Source organism: Pleurodeles waltl, chromosome 5, assembly GCF_031143425.1.
Source record: "Pleurodeles waltl isolate 20211129_DDA chromosome 5, aPleWal1.hap1.20221129, whole genome shotgun sequence".
In the NCBI taxonomy this organism is placed as follows: domain Eukaryota; kingdom Metazoa; phylum Chordata; class Amphibia; order Caudata; family Salamandridae; genus Pleurodeles; species Pleurodeles waltl.
Genome location: NC_090444.1, coordinates 405,195,103 through 405,212,431, shown reverse-complemented (window position 1 = coordinate 405,212,431; position 17,329 = coordinate 405,195,103). Strand labels below are relative to the sequence as shown.

Below are 17,329 nucleotides of genomic sequence, written 5' to 3'. Positions count from 1 at the left end.
TGGGTCAGAGACAGATCCCTCTCCCTTCCCCAACCAGATGTAACAGTGGTAACAGATGCATCACTCTTGAGATTGGGCGGCCACATCGGAGAGGCAGAGATCAGAGGAATCTGGTCTCCGTTAGAGTCCAAGCTCCATATCAATCTTTTGGAGCACAGGGTGATCAGGCTAGCATTGAAAGAATTCCTTCCCTCTCTCAAAAGGAAAGTGGTGAAGTTGTTCACGGACAACACCACCGACATGTGGTACTGCAACAAACAGGGGGGATAGGGTCGTGGACCCTTTGTCAGGATACTCTGCAGCTCTGGACATGGCTGGAACATCAGGGCATATCCCTGGTGGATCAACATCTGGCAGGCTCTCTGAACGCCAGAGCAGACAATCTCAGCTGTTAATCTCTGGTCGATCAAGAATGGCGTCTCCATCCGGAAGTGGTGCAAGGTCTCATTCAGCAGTGGGGAGAGCCTTGGTTAGATCTGTTTGCCTCCGCAGAGAACGTGCAATGTCAACTGTTTTGCGCGCTAGAGTTTCGAATACACCACTCCCTCGGGGACGCTTTTCGTCTCGAGTGAAACTCAGGCATCCTGTGTGCCTTTCTGCCAATACCACTTCCACCCAGAGTTCTCCAGAAGATCAAAAATGACCGGGCCTAAGTCATTCTTGTGGTTCTGGACTGGACACGAAGAGTCTGGTATCACAAGCTCTTGAACAGGACCATCGATCCTCCACTCAGACTGCCTCCTCGGGGGATCTTCTGTCGCAGCAGCAGGGAACTGCACCCAAACCTGTCCTGTCTCTGCCTTCTTGCGTGGAGATTGAGCAGTGGCAGTTGTCATGTTTTTGACCTTCCACCTGAAGTCTGACAGCCAGTCGTCCCTCCACCAAACCCGTCTACGCCTGGTGTAGGAACAAATTTGTGACATGTTGTACCAACAAGTCTGTTGACCCCCTTTCTGCCCCTCTTTCTGCGGTTCTTTTGTTTGTTCTTTCTTTGGCTCAGTAGGGCTGTGCTCTGGGCACCCTCAAGGGTTATTTGTCTGCCATCTCAGCTTTCCTTAGATTGCCTGACCAACCCTCCTTGTTTAAATCTCCCATTGTTGGAAGATTTCTAAAGGGTCTTACTCATTTGTTTCCTCCTTCTCCGTTTATAATGCTCCAATGGGATTTGAACTTACTTCTTACTTTTCCCATGTGCTCCTTTTGAGCTACTTCACAATTTCAAACTTCGGCATTTTATGCTAAAGACAGCCTTCCTTGTAGCCATCACTTCTGCCGACAGAGTAAGTGAGCTGCAGGCTCTTTCCTTGAAACTACCTTACCTCCTCATCCATTCTGACAATTGGTGCTTCGTACTAGGGTTTCCTTTCTACCTAAAGTGGTCTCGCCCTTTCATGTAGGCCAATCCATCACCTTGCCCACTTTTTATGCACCCCAACATCCTTCTAAGGAAGAGGAGAGACTCCACCGCATGGACCCAAAAAGAGCATTGGCGTTCTATCTTATTCATACCAAAGAGTTCCGGGTGGATGATCAACTCTTTGTGGGTCATGTGGATGCGAAGAAAGGTGGGGCACTGCAGAAGAGAACCATCTTTAGATTGGTTGTTCTGTGCATTAAAATGTGCTACGCATTGGCTAAAAAACAGCCACGGAGAGGTTTGTGTGCTGACTCTACCAGAGCAACAGCTGCAACCACTGCATTAGTACACAGAGTTCCAGTCCTGGACATATGTCAGGCTGCAGCGTGGGCGTCCTTGCACACATTTAGCAAACACTACTGCCTGGATAGTCAGGTCCGAAGGGAAGGGTACTTTGCCCGTTCGGTCTTGCAGGACTTCCTAGTATGATCCTGGTTCTCAAACCCACGTCCAGGGATGGTACTGCTTGGGTGTCTATTCTAATGTAAGGAATCTTCAACTAGAAGTCTCTATCAGATGAACATATTACTTACTTTTGGAAACAAATTATCTGGTAGAGACATATTCTATTTGCAGATTCCTTAACGACCCACCCACCCATCCTCCCTGCCCACTGATTTCTAGGGACAGGGACTTCCCTTTCAGGGCCCTAGTTCTGACGCATAAGGGGCAGTGTTCTTCATAACTCTGCGTTTCTGGCATGGAAAGTTGTGAAAAGAAACTGACGTCAGCGCGCCAGGGCGGAGCTTATATATGACCCATTACATCATATCTGGTGTTCACAATGCCAAAGTTGGACGTGGAGTCGACCGACGCCACCTGACGGCACGCAGGGAAACTACTCGAAGAAAAATCCCTGATCCAGACTGACGCCTGTGGGGAATTCTAAGGTACTGAGTCTGCAACTAGAATATATCTCTACCAGATAACTTGTTACCAAAGGTAAGTAACTTGTTTTTTAAAAGAGCTAGTTATCATCTCAGAAAGACCAAGGCGAAATTGACGTCACACAGCTACTAACCTCAAAGCAACCTGTAGTCAATTGGATATCATTGTGTGTTAAAAGATAGTCAGTAGACCTTGTCTGAGTAGAATCAGAAATCTTTCCACGACAAGGAAGCAGTCACTGTGCCCTGACTAATGTCCCAGTAACTGCAGTTTAATGCAACTACCTGGATATCGTTTTATACCTTTGCAAAACAGTGTTGCATAGGTTTGCATTGGTGAGGACCCTAAACCTGACAACTTCGTTGATGAAGCCTCACCCCACACCTCTATTACTTAATTGGAGCCCTGTCTTCTCTCACTATACTCCTAGTTCATTCAGTTTTAGAGTGAAGTTAAGGGATTGCTATACCATTTTGTAAGAATATCAAAGAAAACTTTTGTACATTTATACTTGTGCTCGCTCTCTTCCTGGCTATGTTCTTTGAAATCATAAGAAACAGGAACATATAGAAGATTTTTAAGTAATATTTCTCCACTTGCCAATAATTTGACAAATTAACTGTCTGGCCTTGCAGTCCTGTCTGGGCAGTGCAGATTCAAAAGTTGCATCTTCACCATTCACAGATTTTAATTATTTTGCAGCGGAGTGTGATTCCCTGTTTTTATTATTTGCTTTTTAGTAACTTTAGAGTGGGATTTTTCAGTCAAACATCGAGGATGATTTTGCTTTTGATTGATCTATATGTGAGCTATTTAATAAGTGTCCGTTGTAGGCATTAAACGTAGTGAACAATTAAAATGTTATATGTTCAAAATATCTTCTAGACATAACCATGATGGAGAACGATAGTTACAATTAGGTAACTTACCATCTGACCTTTTTCTCTTACACTGGCTGGTGCTGATGGTTAAATTAGCAGATGAAATAGAACTATTGCAGAATTATTGTGATATGTCAGTAGATTGTACTGTATAACAGTTTTGCAGTTTCTCTATTGCTATTTTATAACGTGTGTTTTCTCTTCGGAATACAGCTTGTGAAAGCAGGTTTATCACTGGCTCTCTTTGGGGGCTGCCCAAAGTATGTAGATGACAAAAACAGGATTCCAATACGAGGCGATCCCCATATCCTTGTAGTTGGAGACCCAGGCCTTGGAAAGAGTCAGATGTTGCAGGTATGAACTAGTTTGTGTATTTTATGTATTTTTTGCCCCCTTTCCAAAATAAATTCATAGGGCGTTACCTTCAGTATCATATCTATATTGTTAAAGGGGCGTTGGTTGCTAATATTTCAAACTTTACTACAAGAGGTGATACCCAACCTCAGGCATGCATTTTTTAATAGTTAATCAAATCTGCACTGTTTTGAGTATACGTGTAAAACATTTAGGGGGTCATTATGACCCTGGCGGAAGGCGGAGAACCGGCGGTAAGACTGCCAACAGGCTGGCGGTCTTACTTTGTGGAATTATGACCATGGCGGTTACCGCCATGGTCATCCGCCGGTTCTCCGTTCCGCCCGCCAGGGCGGAGACGACCGCTGGGCTGGAGACCTGGGTCTCCAGCCCGGCAGCCGTCACTATACCGCCGGTGGTATTTTGACCCGGCTTACCGCCGTGGATTTCCAGCGGTTTGAACCGCCATGAAATCCATGGCGGTAAGCACTATCAGTGCCAGGGAATTCCTTCCCTGGCACTGATAGGGGTCTCCCCCACCCTCACCCTGACTCCCTCCCCTACCCCCCCAAAGGTGGCAGGGCCCCCTCCCCACCCCGACCCCAACATCACATCACCCATACCCACACGACACGCACGCAGGCACCACCTACACACTTACACGCACACACGCCGACATACATGCCTACATCCACACACACAGTCAGACACGCACACCCACATTCAAACATACACGCACACATCCATACAGACATACCCACAGACATACACGCACTCATACCCATACACACAACACCCCCGCAAGCATACACGCACTCACACACCCCCTCTACATACACACACACACACACACACCCATGCACCCACAGAACACCCCCCCACCCCCCTCCCCTCACGGACGATCGACTTACCTGGTCCGACGATCCTCCAGGAGGGGACGGGAGCCATGGGGGCAGCTCTGCCGACACCACAGCGCCAACAGAACACCGCCACGGCGAATCACAGGACGTGATTCGCTGGGCGGTGTTCTGTTGGCGTAGCGGTGGAGGTGGAGCAACCTCCACTTCCCCGCCTCCCGCCAGTATGGCTGCTGGCGGCTCTCCGTCCGTAAAAGGACGGAGAGCTGCCAACTGTCGTAATAGGCCGAGCGGCAAACCGCCACCACTGGCGGTCTTCCGCACGGCGGCCCAGGTCAAGATGACCCCCTTAATATTTTTGCGTATTTAGGTTAAAATAGTGCCTCGTTTGTGAGCTGTTGAACAGCTAGAACCCTGGAAAGCAGGACATTGTGAGATGGTTTCAAGAAATGAAATTAAAAATTATAAATATTCGGGGAGAGCCTCCCCATTCCTAGGGTGTGTTTTCCTGTTTTGTTAACTTCGTGAAAATTAGACCACATTGTTATGAGTAGCTATAGAGTTCTCTAGCCATGAAGTGATGTTATGGGATCCAGTGGTGTATGTGTGATTTGGTATATTTAATTGTACGGAATAGGGCCTGAGAAGTCGCAGAAATGAGTCCTTCAATATTTTGAATGCCCAGACATAATTGATGCTGGAATTGATTTTCGAAGTTATGTCGCAGGGACAGGTAATGCTGCTGCATTTGGACCAATACATTGAGCAATAGGGCCCTCGGACACATCTGGAATGTGTCCGGTGGCCGCTACCTGCTAAGATCGGCTAGAATAGGTCGGTCCTCGTCCGCCGAAGAATCGTGAAAATCGTGACACTTACCTGCTGGTTAGTTTGAATCAAGGGGTAAGTGGCACCTGGAGAGCGTATGGCGGGCACATGATTTGTGCACCGTAACCTATAAGTCTGAGCAATTCAATTTGAGCTGCATTATTTTTTGCGAGCAACCTTTGTGTATTGAACTGCTTGCGTGCTGGTGGATAATTATTTTGCAGAGGCTTATCTTCAGAGGCACCACCGTCCTCATTTATACTCAACTGAAATGTGGTAAAAATAAGTAAACATGAGGAAAAAATGCTTTCGGGTTTCAGCCTTTTTTCTCATATTTAACCACATCCATACTAGCAAAAGAAAGAGCGGAAACATCTGTTTTAAAAATGTGCTTGACTGCAGTAGAAATTGCGCTGTTTGCTATTCGGCTTTCTTAGTGAACTTTGTCCTCCAGTACTCCATCTATAGATGTCTCTGTGTGTGTCACTTTGGTGTGAAGAACCATTGTAACACTGCCAGAGTCGAGTTTGACGGGCCTGAAGATTCTTTTTTTTTAATAAAAAAAAAAAAAAAGTTATTAAATTCGTTCCAAAAAAAAGGTTTATTCAGACTTTTAATAAAATGCGTGTATGTGTATTTATCTAGCTGTGAAGCATGTGACTCACGGCCCGAGGGCATTAGAGCACTTTGTAAAATAACCAGATTACTGTTGATTCTGAGACCCCCAGTTTATGCCTCCACGGGGAGCAGCATAGCAGGGTCTCGGACCCTGCTGTCTGCCCAGCCGGGCACAAGAAAGTTCATCCGATTGGGAAAGTCAGACACAGGTAGAGAAGGGAACTGAATTATTATTATTTATTAGTTCTGTCCCCTAAGAACGTATTTGCGATTTACCGGATCTGAGCTTTAATAATCCCTTAAAATCACAAGTGCACTCTCTTGGCGGCACTAAAAGGCACGCTGAGAAGCAAGCAGGTGAGGCTACAGTTCCTGCTTCTGTGCCCAATCCTGTGGAAAGAAACAGACTCCTGCCATCAGCATGCAAGCAAACCACTGCGGGAAATAACCGAAAATCCAATGCACTAATATAGGGACAGCAAACACACCAGAAAAATCACATCTTTTAGGATAGGTGCGGATTTCTGTAACTGTGATGTAAAAACAGTGTCCTCCCCGGTGGAATCGGATACTCCCCGTGAACTGACAAGTGGAGAAAAAGATTGCATTTGTGGCCAAGTATAAATAAAGCAGTAGGTGTTCGAAGGCGGGCATGTTGCCCAGTGCAGTGAAGATGGATGAGGGTTCCAATGCAAACATGTGAATCCTTAAAGGGATATTGTCTGTTGCTTCTGATCTTCACATTAATTTAAAATGTGTGCAGTAAGGTACTGTATGTGTGACAAAGTGTTTTTATGTCTAAGGGGACATGCGTTTGTATATTGCCAAGGTGTGACTGTGTCCATATGGTGGTTTCTGGTTCAGATATCCGATTAGGACTCCTGATACTGTATAGTCACCTAAGGCATTTGCTTAGTAGAAGCAAGTGCCTTCACCCCCACCCAAATGTGGCATACTTCATCATCAGGCCTGCTTCTCGTTGTGCTGGTGCTTCCCTGCCCAGTGGGCCCTTCAGGTGGGGCTCTTTGCCCGAGATCTTCTCAAATGCGCGAATAATACCAGGGTTATGAAGTGTATCTCTCTATGTTTATGTGTTAGTCTGGAAAAAGATGATCTGAAGATGTCTACAGATATTGCTAGCACAGTCTGAATATGATCGCCAATATCAGTGTTAAAAACAAGAGGGAAGTTACTGGAAATAATGTTCCTAAATTCTCCTAGATGGAAAACACCACAGGATTAGGGTCGACATGTTTTATGCCTGTATCATCCAAAGGATTGAGTGACATTTCATCAGGACCAAAAAAAGATGTACCTAATGTTCACTAGAGGAGAGTAATGTTGTTTAAAAAGGAGATGTTATCCCTCAGTGTAGTGTAACTTACACTAGCGTATGTATTCCTCTCATAGGTGACCCTCCTTCTGTAAGGGTCGCTTGACCTATCCTTCGTCCATGACTTCCACAGCCGTGGACAAAGGGAAGGCCAAGGGACCGCCACTTCTGTTACTACAAAACTGTGAAGCTACATCGACCATGACCACAAAGGGCCGTTTCCTTACTCTAGGAGGGTAATCTATGAGAGGAATACATACTTGTTAGTTACACAGGAAGATACTCTGTTGCTTTTTGGACTTAGAATTGTTGTCTACCTCATCATGGTCTGTGTCTATGCTGAACTCATACTTAACAGTTTCTTAGTTCACCAAGGGTGATAGACAGAGTGCATGCCTTACAGTGCCTGCATATGTACAGTACTAACAAATCAGGTACCTTTTGGTGTACTTAAATTTGCATGTTCATGATATTGACATTTTGCGTTATATGTGAAAAAAGATCAAAATGGTTAATCAATGAATCACGGAAAAGCTACCGTCCCACATCAGTTTTGAAGTTGTGCATGCTGAGTTCTCATAAAACAACACACTGCATACATTATTAGGAGATTCTGTTTTTGTTCCATTTGCATTTCGCCCTCGCATTCGGCCACCCAGGGTTTCTCCTTCAACAGGTCGATCTGTACATGCTTTCATACAAAAGATAATTAAGGAAAAAGGGACAGTTCTACAACATCTGAGTGTAACAAGTCTATATCTGCTATCCAGGAAAATAGGTAGAAGCCTTCCTGAAGCCTAAGAGCCTTCATACCCATGAAAGCAACCTCAAGCACTTGGAGGCAGCTCCTGGGTAAACAGGGGAGGGAGGAAAATAAGGGAGAAACACTTAAGGTTCTTTTTGGATGAGACTCTCTCCCCGCCCCCTTCCCCCCACACCTGATGGGAATGGGGCAGTGTTACCAACATGCTACATCTGGATATTCCAGGATGGCAATAGGAGCTAAAGGATGAAGACCGAGAGGTAAGTAGGAAACAGCACAACAGTTCCTGCCTAGTCAAGCCACCAGCAGGATCGCTAGAAATGGTAGAATGGGGACCAGAGCTGCGTGTGAACTGAAATGAGGATCAAATAACCCAACAATGCACACAGTTACCAGGTGAAGACTGATTAAGAATGTAAACCTCAAATACTGGTCTGCCTCTGTTGACCCAGAAGAAAACCTATATGTCATATTCCTTTGGACTAACCCCGTTTCCCTACAAAGGGAACTTCCGTCTCCTTATGACTGGGTGGGTACCAATACTTGCGCTCATGATTCCTCAATCTTCAGTTCCCTGAATGCCAGAAGCACCAAGTTGCCCTTTGATTCCTGACCCTCCTGTGGATCCGCAAACATAAAGCTAGTTGGGACTACAGAAGTTAACTTAAGCCTTCCTAGTCACTGAAAGATTAATCAAGTGTTTAATGTGTCTCGAGTCAAGAAAGCCTGTTCAGCTTCTACTGCAACCCACCCCCCAACTTTCAATGACAGAACATCTCACTATGAATGTAGGTCACTTTGAAATCTCCTTGGTACTGAGGTCAGTTGCAGTATGTGAAAGCCTGGAAAAACTGTCAGGTGTCTGATAATTAATTTGATCCAGCTTAATTTGTCCATGTTCCTTGACTTTTTGCAATAATGCTTTAAGTAAGAGAATGTTTTCTTTTTGTAGCCTAGGTCTTAGGTCTATAAATGTGGTTTGTTTACTAGGCAGGTACATGTATTGTTTGCGAGATATAGCAAGTGAGATCTAAACAGCTGTCTCTGAGGACTGCCGAGCTTCTCGGGTTCAGACTGTACATGATTGACAGACTATGGCAAAGTATGTAGTCCTTGTAGGTCTGGATACAACTGATTGAATAGGCAGGTTGGCTGGCACCAATATCATGCTTTGGACGCGTGCTTGGATGAGGTTGACTCGTTTTTGGAACGACGGGCAAGTATTCCTAATGGATATGTCCTTTGATGGGTCCAGACTGTTTTAGGGAAAAAGGAGGCTCAGTGCAAGAGTGATTTAAACACACCTGAGCTCTTTGGGGCTACTGATGCCAGTGAAACAATTTCCTCCATCATTTTAGGGAATCATATGCTATTGCTGGAGTCTAGCCTGTAGGCAACGCTTACCTACCCAGCCATGGCCTTGCAGAGGGCAATAGTCCTCCAAATCATTTTCTCCTAATGCAATGCGTTGTAACCTGCTTTAGTTTTTCCTCAGCAGCTCATGAAAGGCCAGTGGGAGATAAATGCATCTTACAGATCATCTAAAGGAGCTATGCTTTACCTATCATTTCTTTGCTGCACTATCTTTCTTCCACACTGCTTGGTTAGAAGAGGCTATTTGGGAGGAAGAGGTAGAGATCAGAGGGTCCATATCAATCTTTTGGTGGTTTTGGCGGTTTCTCTGGCCCTAAAGGCCTTCCTGTCATCTACCAAAAAGATGCTGTGCAGGTCCTCGCAGACAACACAGCACTGCGAGAAGCAGGATGGAGTGGATCCTGTGTCAGAAGGCACTATGCCTCTGGAGGTAGGTGGATCTTCCTGGTCACTAACCATCTAGCAAGGTCTCTGAATGCCATGGTGAACTAACGAAACAGGCATCATCTGGTGGCCCACGTGAGGTGTCTTCACTCAAGGTGGCACACGTGTGGTGTGTCCTGGCTAGAGTTATTCACCACCATCAAGAATGTGTGGCATCAACAATTCAAGACCTATTCCTGCTGGAATGTAAAGAGGGACTCCTGTGCTCATTTCCGCTGCTACCTCTCATGCATCTAGTTGTTACGAAGATCAAAGCAAACCAGCCCCAAGGGTTCTTATTGCCCTGGACTGGGCTTGGAGATTGTGGTACCCAGAGCTCCTTAGAATTTCCACTCCAATGAGGCTTCTTCTTTGGGAGGACCTCCTATCGCAGTAAAAGAGCAAGTACTTGCATTTGAGTTTTCCTGACTTGCACTTCATTGCATGGAGATTGAGTGATAGATGCTAAATACTTTTGATTTGCTAGCCGTGATGATGGGTGTCTTAATCGCTGCCTGATACCATTCCACAAAGTTGATTTATGGTAGGCAGTGGGACCAATTTGTTGCCTGATGTGGTATCTGATACACTGACCACTTACAAGTCAGACTTTCTGATTTTCTTTTCTTTGTTCTTTCAGCCTTGCAGTGGGCACAAGGAAAGGATATTTGTGATCTACTGTCTTTGTTTAAGTTGCCACTTTATAAAAGGTCTGACTCACATGTTTCCACCAAGACCATTTGATATGCCCCAATAGAATCAGAACTTAGGGCCAGATGTAGCAAACGTTTTGCGACTCGCAAACGGCAAAATTTGCCGTTTGCGAGTCGCAAAACGCGTATCCCAATGCAGAAATGCATTTTGCGAGTCGTTACCGACTCGCAAAATGCATTTCAGACTCGCAAATAGGAAGGGGTGTTCCCTTCCTATTTGCGAGTCGCATTGGGATGCAATACCATTTGCGACCGCATATGCGGTCGCAAATGGCATCGCAGTTACCATCCACTTCAAGTGGATGGTAACCCAATCGCAAATTGGAAGGGGTCCCCATGGGACCCCTTCCAGTTTGTGACTGGAGCCCAAAATATTTTTTCAGGGCAGGGAGTGGTCCAAGGGACCACTCCCTGCCCTGAAAAAAAAACGAAACTAAAGGTTTCGTTTTTTTTTTTAAGTGCAGCTCGTTTTCCCTTAGGGAAAACGGGCTACACTTCAAAAAAAAAAAAACTGCTTTATTTAAAAGCAGGTTGCTAACATGGAGGTCTGCTGACATCAGCAGGCCTCCATGTTAGCGAGTGCCTATACTCGCAATGGGGCCGCAATTTGCGACCCACCTCATGAATATTCATGAGGTGGGTCATTGCGACCCCATTGCGAGTTGCAGTCGGTGTCTGAGACACCGTACTGCATAGCAATTTGCGACTTGCAAATTGCGAGTCGCAGGGACTCGCAATTTGCAAGTCGCAAATTGCTTTTTTCCTACATCTGGCCCTTAGTCTTCATATTTTTCATGTGCACTCTCTTTGAGCCAATGCACAGCTGTTCTTAAAAGCTCTTAACACTAAAGACGGTCTGCCTCCTAGGCATTACATCAGAATACGGTGTTAATGAACTTTCGGTCCATCTGTCCTGTATCACCTCCCTTTTTGCACAAACGAGTGCTGAGGACTAGAGTGGCTTCTTTGTGAATATCGTGGCTCCCTTCTACGTTGGCCCCTTGTTTACTCTGCAAACATGTTTGCACTGCCCCACTCCTCAAATAAGGAGGAGAGTCCTAATTGTCTTGCCCTTAAGATAGCTCAGAATATTTACATTGACTGCACAAATGCTGCACATTATGTGGATGATTACCTCTTTGTGGGGTTTTCTGGTGCAAAGAAAGGCAAGGTGGTGCAGAAGAGATCCCTGTCATGGTGGATAGTCCTCTGTTTTAAGACATTCTACACACTGCCCAAGAAGCATCTCCTGAAGGGCTGCAGACTTATTCCATCAGGGCCAAGGCAGCAACCTAGACAAATTCCTGGCTGCAACTAGGGTGTCAGTGCATACGTTCATGAAACACAGCTACTTTAAAAGTAATGTTCAGTGGGAAGGTGTCTTTGCTTCTTGGTTTTACAGGACTTTTTGGTCCGAGTCCATTCTCCAGACCACCACCTTCTATCAGTGGTGGCCAGTAAGTCCAAATGAGAGGAGGTGAGAGTGGAGAGGCACACACATACATGCACATCCACTTACACCCATGCATTCGCATGAAGACACGCACATGCACTTCTTCTCAACACTCACAAATACACATACATTCATTCATACATACATGCAAGCACCAAACAGCCAATAAAAAAACAACACTAATCTGCGCTGCAGCTCGGAAAGAGAAGCCTTGATGGTGCCAGGAGGGTTGGGACTGCTGCCTCCCCTCATTGGCTATCCTTAGGTCAGCCAATGAGGGGAGCCAGCAGTCCCTATCTCACACAGAGTAGGATTGGGTCAGAGACTGCTGACCCCACCTTCTCTGTGATGAGGTGTTAGTGATAGACACTCAGTCCTGGGCACTTCAGGTCTTAAACCTGAAGCACCCGGGTACGGGGCTATCACAGATGCTTTCCCTCGTCAGGGAGGGGGTCAAGGGCCTTTGCTGAGCTGAGGAGGCCACTCCACAGGAGTTGTGACCTCCTCAGCCGAGCAAGGTTCAGTTCAGGGAGCCAGGAGCCTGCTCATTTAGCGCATGTTTCGCTCCTGGCTACGTGACCTGAAAATAAAGAGTGTCTGTCAGACTGACCTTTGCTTAGCTTGGCAGACAGTCTTCATGTCCAAAAAGTGCAGGATTGTGTCCCTCCGCCCTTAAGGATAGGCTGCTGCTGGTATCTATTCTAAAAGTAAGGAATCTGCAGTTGGAACTAGCCATGTGAAGGATATATGTCACATACACTATCTGTCTTTCTGGTCGCTACTCTATCCAGCCAAAGAATCCTCATTCTTCTCCCACCTCCCTGTTCTGTTCAGTGAATTCCTTGCAATCTGAAAAGGTCCAAAGTTACTAATTAGTACAGAGGAATTTTGTTGTGCAGTATGTGTCTGAAGGTGCGGAAGGAGAAATATACAAAAAAAAACTTGGTGCACAGGGTTGGCAATTATATATGCACTTCCATTGGCAACGTGGAGTCTGTGTGAACCACTACAGGCAAGCTGGACAATTGCAGAAGAATTATCCTGATACAGCCTGGTACTTGTAGATATGCTAAAGCTGATAACCCTGTGGCTAGGTAGAGTATCTTCCAGAAGGAAATTTACTGATAGTTAATAACTTTTCCTTTTTCCATGTTACCAAAACATGACTTCTCAGTTATTAATGTACTCTTTAAATGTTTTTCGGTATATCTGTTGCCTGAAATGTGGCAAGGAGGGAACACCATTCATTTTAGACCAGATTGAACAGTAACGCATTCAGAGCAGAGTGCCACACTACTCAGGCAGCTCTTTAACACCACTTTTCTTACAACTTTTGTAAGATCAATTCTTTCATCTGGCACTCTTAGAATCCCAATCTTCATATCAATCCTGTATCTCCTTTCTCTTTAGCAATTAAACATTCAGTGTGCTCTGTAGGCATCCCGTGGGACAGTTCTATCTGTTCCTCCAATCTTGCACTGTGTGGTACTCATTATTGAGCAAACCCCTCTTTTGTCAGTAAGACTTAAGAAGCCACTACACTAGGGTCACTATGAACAGGTATGAGGACCTCATGTTTATCAAACCTCTGTATAAAGTTACACTGTCCATTGCCAGTCCCAAATAATCGTTACACTTGAATTAGGCTAATTTACTGTGCACCATCTTGCTGTCAACTCGAGTAAGCGATCTAGTGTTCCATGGACTGCATGAAAAAATCAGACCCTGATTTCTACGCCTCGCAGTAGTGCTCCAATAAATACTTGGAGCCTCCTTGCCACCTAGTTAGTCCTGTGGTGTGGTCTGCACTAAGGGAAACTTTTATTTGAGGCTGTTTGTGCTCTGAGTGGCCTTTTCTACCATCGGAATTCCAGCCAAGTGGAGCAGAAAATCACCCTTAGCCTGTGGGGGAATTGGCGAAGGCCTGTCTGATTTTTCCCTTCTGACCCTGACGTGGCTGATCTCACTGGAATACATGTCTCACTGCCCTTCAGTCGGCGGATCAGGGCCTCCTCATGGTCCCTTGCTGGTCCTGGGAGTACTCTATATAAAAATGTGTTTAAAGAAAAACAGACAGCACGTAAACAAATAAAATGTAAAATCTGGATGCATTCAGAAAGCATGCAATGTCTTAGAATGCTGGTTTTGCGATACATTTTTAATACATAATATAAAATCTATTTTAATATGTCAGTGTTTCATGCCGACTTTTAACAGGGGATTTCATAAGTTAATTTCGCCTGTATTCCTTTGTAGGCAGTTTGCAACGTTGCCCCTCGTGGTGTGTTTGTCTGTGGCAATACGACAACCTCGTCTGGTCTAACAGTAACTCTTTCTAGAGACAGCTCAACTGGGGATTTTGGATTGGAAGCTGGTGCCCTGGTTCTCGGAGACCAAGGTGAGAAATGCACAAGTTAGGCCAGACCTCTCCATTATTACGGCATTGCTGCACCTTTTATGTATTTTAAGACATGATTTTCCAATTTCTTTGTAATTTGATAAATGTGGAATTGTCTATGCTTATGTATGAGCAATTGGCTATTTTCCACGGAGGATTTATTAGTGACAGCACAGAGAGGAAAATAAGTTTGAATGATCATTGAAGTCACTCTGAATCCCAAGGTGGTGCGTATGATTGAGAACCTCCCCCCTTAACTGTCAAGTTCAGCTGTATGAAGAGCAGACTTAACAGTAGCCATAGAAAACATTATCACCACCCCACAACCCGCAAACCAGTGCCTGCCTTTCTCAGTTCTCCCACCTCCAAATAATTACCTAGTATCTTTCTACCACAGTGTTGCTCCACAACCATAAAAATGCCTAATTTTCTGCAACTCTACACCAATTGGCTCTAACAAATCTTAAACAAACTCCTGCATTAACTTCCTTGCCCACTCCCTTGTGTCTTTTTCTCCCCGTTTGTATAATAAAGCTACCAGATTGCTTGCTAGCCTCCCCCACCACTCATATTGCCTCTAGATATGTTTAGAAATGCTCTGCATGCTGTAATCTGATCATACCTGCTCTGGGTAGGTCTCCACTTTTTCTTTTTATATACAGGTAGGCATTTTGACACTTTACCCCATTTCCTTCCAAATGGCCGTGGCAGTCTTAAACTGATTTCACAACTCCCTGCTCAAAAGAGTGATTAGCAACACCGGAATCATCCTCACAGATCACCTGCAGAAAGCACCTGCCTATAACCTGCTTCCCATTAGCTCTACAGACTCAGGAGCTGCAAAGCAGCTGAAGGTCGAAAGAGGCACCCATACTTCAGTCTCCTCACCTGAACTTCTTGAGCCTAGAGGACACTCAGGGAGGTTGAGACAGGACTTAATTTGAGACAGTGGTTTCCCGTGCTCAGCACTGACACTTAATTGTCCACACCGGTAATATGACTGTTTGACACAAAGTGTCGCTGTCTGATTTAAAGGTGAGTACAACAGCAGTTGCTTATTAATTCAGTATACATTGAAATGACTAATACCTCCCGCAAAAGATATTCTTATAGCTTTGGGGGCCTTGAATTGTCACACCTAAAGGAGTGTAATGGTAAGTAGTTGTGTTGGTACAGTTATTGGCAGCGCTGTAAGGGCAGCAGTGCTTAATTTGTGCTTGTTGTTTCCAGTGCTGAGCACCGGCACTTATTTTTGCGGGCCGGGGCTTATTCTTCTGCCTAAAGCATTTGCTGTGAGCAAAAGACATGTTTGGGAAAGATGGAGGAAGAGAAAAACGAAAAAACGTGGCAAAGTTAGAAAGCAGAAAGCTGCAAGAGTGAGCTGAGGGGGCAGGAAGTGTCTGTAAATAGATGAAAGAGGCACGAGATGGCTTCAGTATTATGCTGCCTCGGTATGCCCTGCTCGCACATTTAATGGCAGCAACCGCGTGTTTCAGAGGAGAGCTTTGAGCACCGGCACGTTTCTATTTACAAATTAAGCACTGAAGGGCAATGGGCTGTGCCAGCTCCAGTGGCATTTGAACTTATTTTTTTCCAATTTACACACTGGGTAGAGAGGAGGGGGTAATGCAGCACCAATCCTGCCTTGCACTTTTTTCTGGTAGGTAGAGCCTGTGGCAAGGATGTGGCTGGCATCTAGGAGATTGCTAGTATGTGGTAGTACAGTGCTGTACTTTTTCTAATTTAGGGAGACAATAAACCACAAATTATTTGATCCAATGTAATGGTTTGATATGTGTCCTTCAGTGAGTTGAATTGTATAATTTTGATGGTGCACTTTGACTTTTATTTTATTCCATTTTCTCTGTCTAATGAATCCTGTCCGCCAACCTATACTGTGTATTAGTGATGCAGTCCAGAAAAAACACTCTTGGAGCCTCTGAGTTTACGAGTGACAATTGTCTGTCTCGGAGCAGTTCACATCACATTAATTAAGTACTACCTAGAAAGTGATGTAATTGTTCTCTATTTCGTTCATACTTTCAAACGCCATAAAAGGCTTTCTTAGATTAAGTTACAGCAACTTCTGAACCATTATTGAGGAGTACAGTTCAGTCCAGATATGAGAAGGGGATCCAAACCTGTTAAGGCCAAAACTCCCATTACACTCGTTCTCACTCATTGCCCCATCCTCCCTTCTCCTCCACTTGGAATCACAGCAGCATTTTCATTACCTTTATTGTCGTTTTCTAGTCACAGTGCGACCGTGACATTTTCATTACAGTAATGTTCGTCTAATGGAGGAATTGTTAAGAAAAACATCACTCTTCCTCAAAGCTGTGAGTAAAACATTTCCCCCATATTGCTCACATAGTTGATTATCAATCAGATCACAACGTTCTTACTTGTAAGGCTTAAGCAAATCAGTCATGCTATGGGCTGGGAGAAATGTGAATGTTGCAATAAATTAGTCTCCAGAGAAAATAAGAACAGCATTTCTCCAGTATAGATTCACATGCTTGATTTTCTCCATGTCGGCAGGTTCCTCATGAGTGCATTTATTTAACATAGTTCTGTGTGCAGCTAATCAACCTCATTCTAAGACATGGAAAGCAGCCAAGGAGACACTGAGAGTATGAGCACCAATGGGACCATGGAAGGCTTCCTTAACTTAGATGTTCTACCGCCTATCTATTAAAAGGGGAAGCATCCCAAACTGTTTTTTATGATAATTAATTTTAGCCCCTGCTTTAAATCCTATTATGCTGCTAAAACTGGATTTTAGTTCCATGCCTTCTACAGATAAGATATTTGAGATACATATTGTTTCATCCTGCAGGCTATTTGTTCTGGAATGTACTTCGCAATTAGTCCCAGTTCAGGGGCAGCCTCTCCGCCTCTGGCTCTGGCTAGTACATCAAGGTGAAAGCTACATTAAAGCATATTTTGTGCCTTTTCCCTTACATAGCTAACTGAGCAAGTAAACACAATCCCTTTTTAAGCCCTGCTGGACTTGTAGAGCTAAAAGA

At 44.8% G+C, this 17,329-nt stretch overlaps 1 protein-coding gene across 1 annotated transcript in view; it reads left to right on the top strand.

The window, feature by feature from the left end:
- MCM8 (minichromosome maintenance 8 homologous recombination repair factor) overlaps nucleotides 1-17,329 on the top strand; it is a 376,705-nt gene that overhangs the window by 180,247 nt on the left and 179,129 nt on the right. The window contains exons 12-13 of the mRNA XM_069234156.1: nucleotides 3,400-3,540; nucleotides 14,159-14,300. Of these exons, the coding sequence (XP_069090257.1) occupies nucleotides 3,400-3,540; nucleotides 14,159-14,300 (283 nt within the window). The remainder of the gene's footprint in view (nucleotides 1-3,399; nucleotides 3,541-14,158; nucleotides 14,301-17,329) is intronic.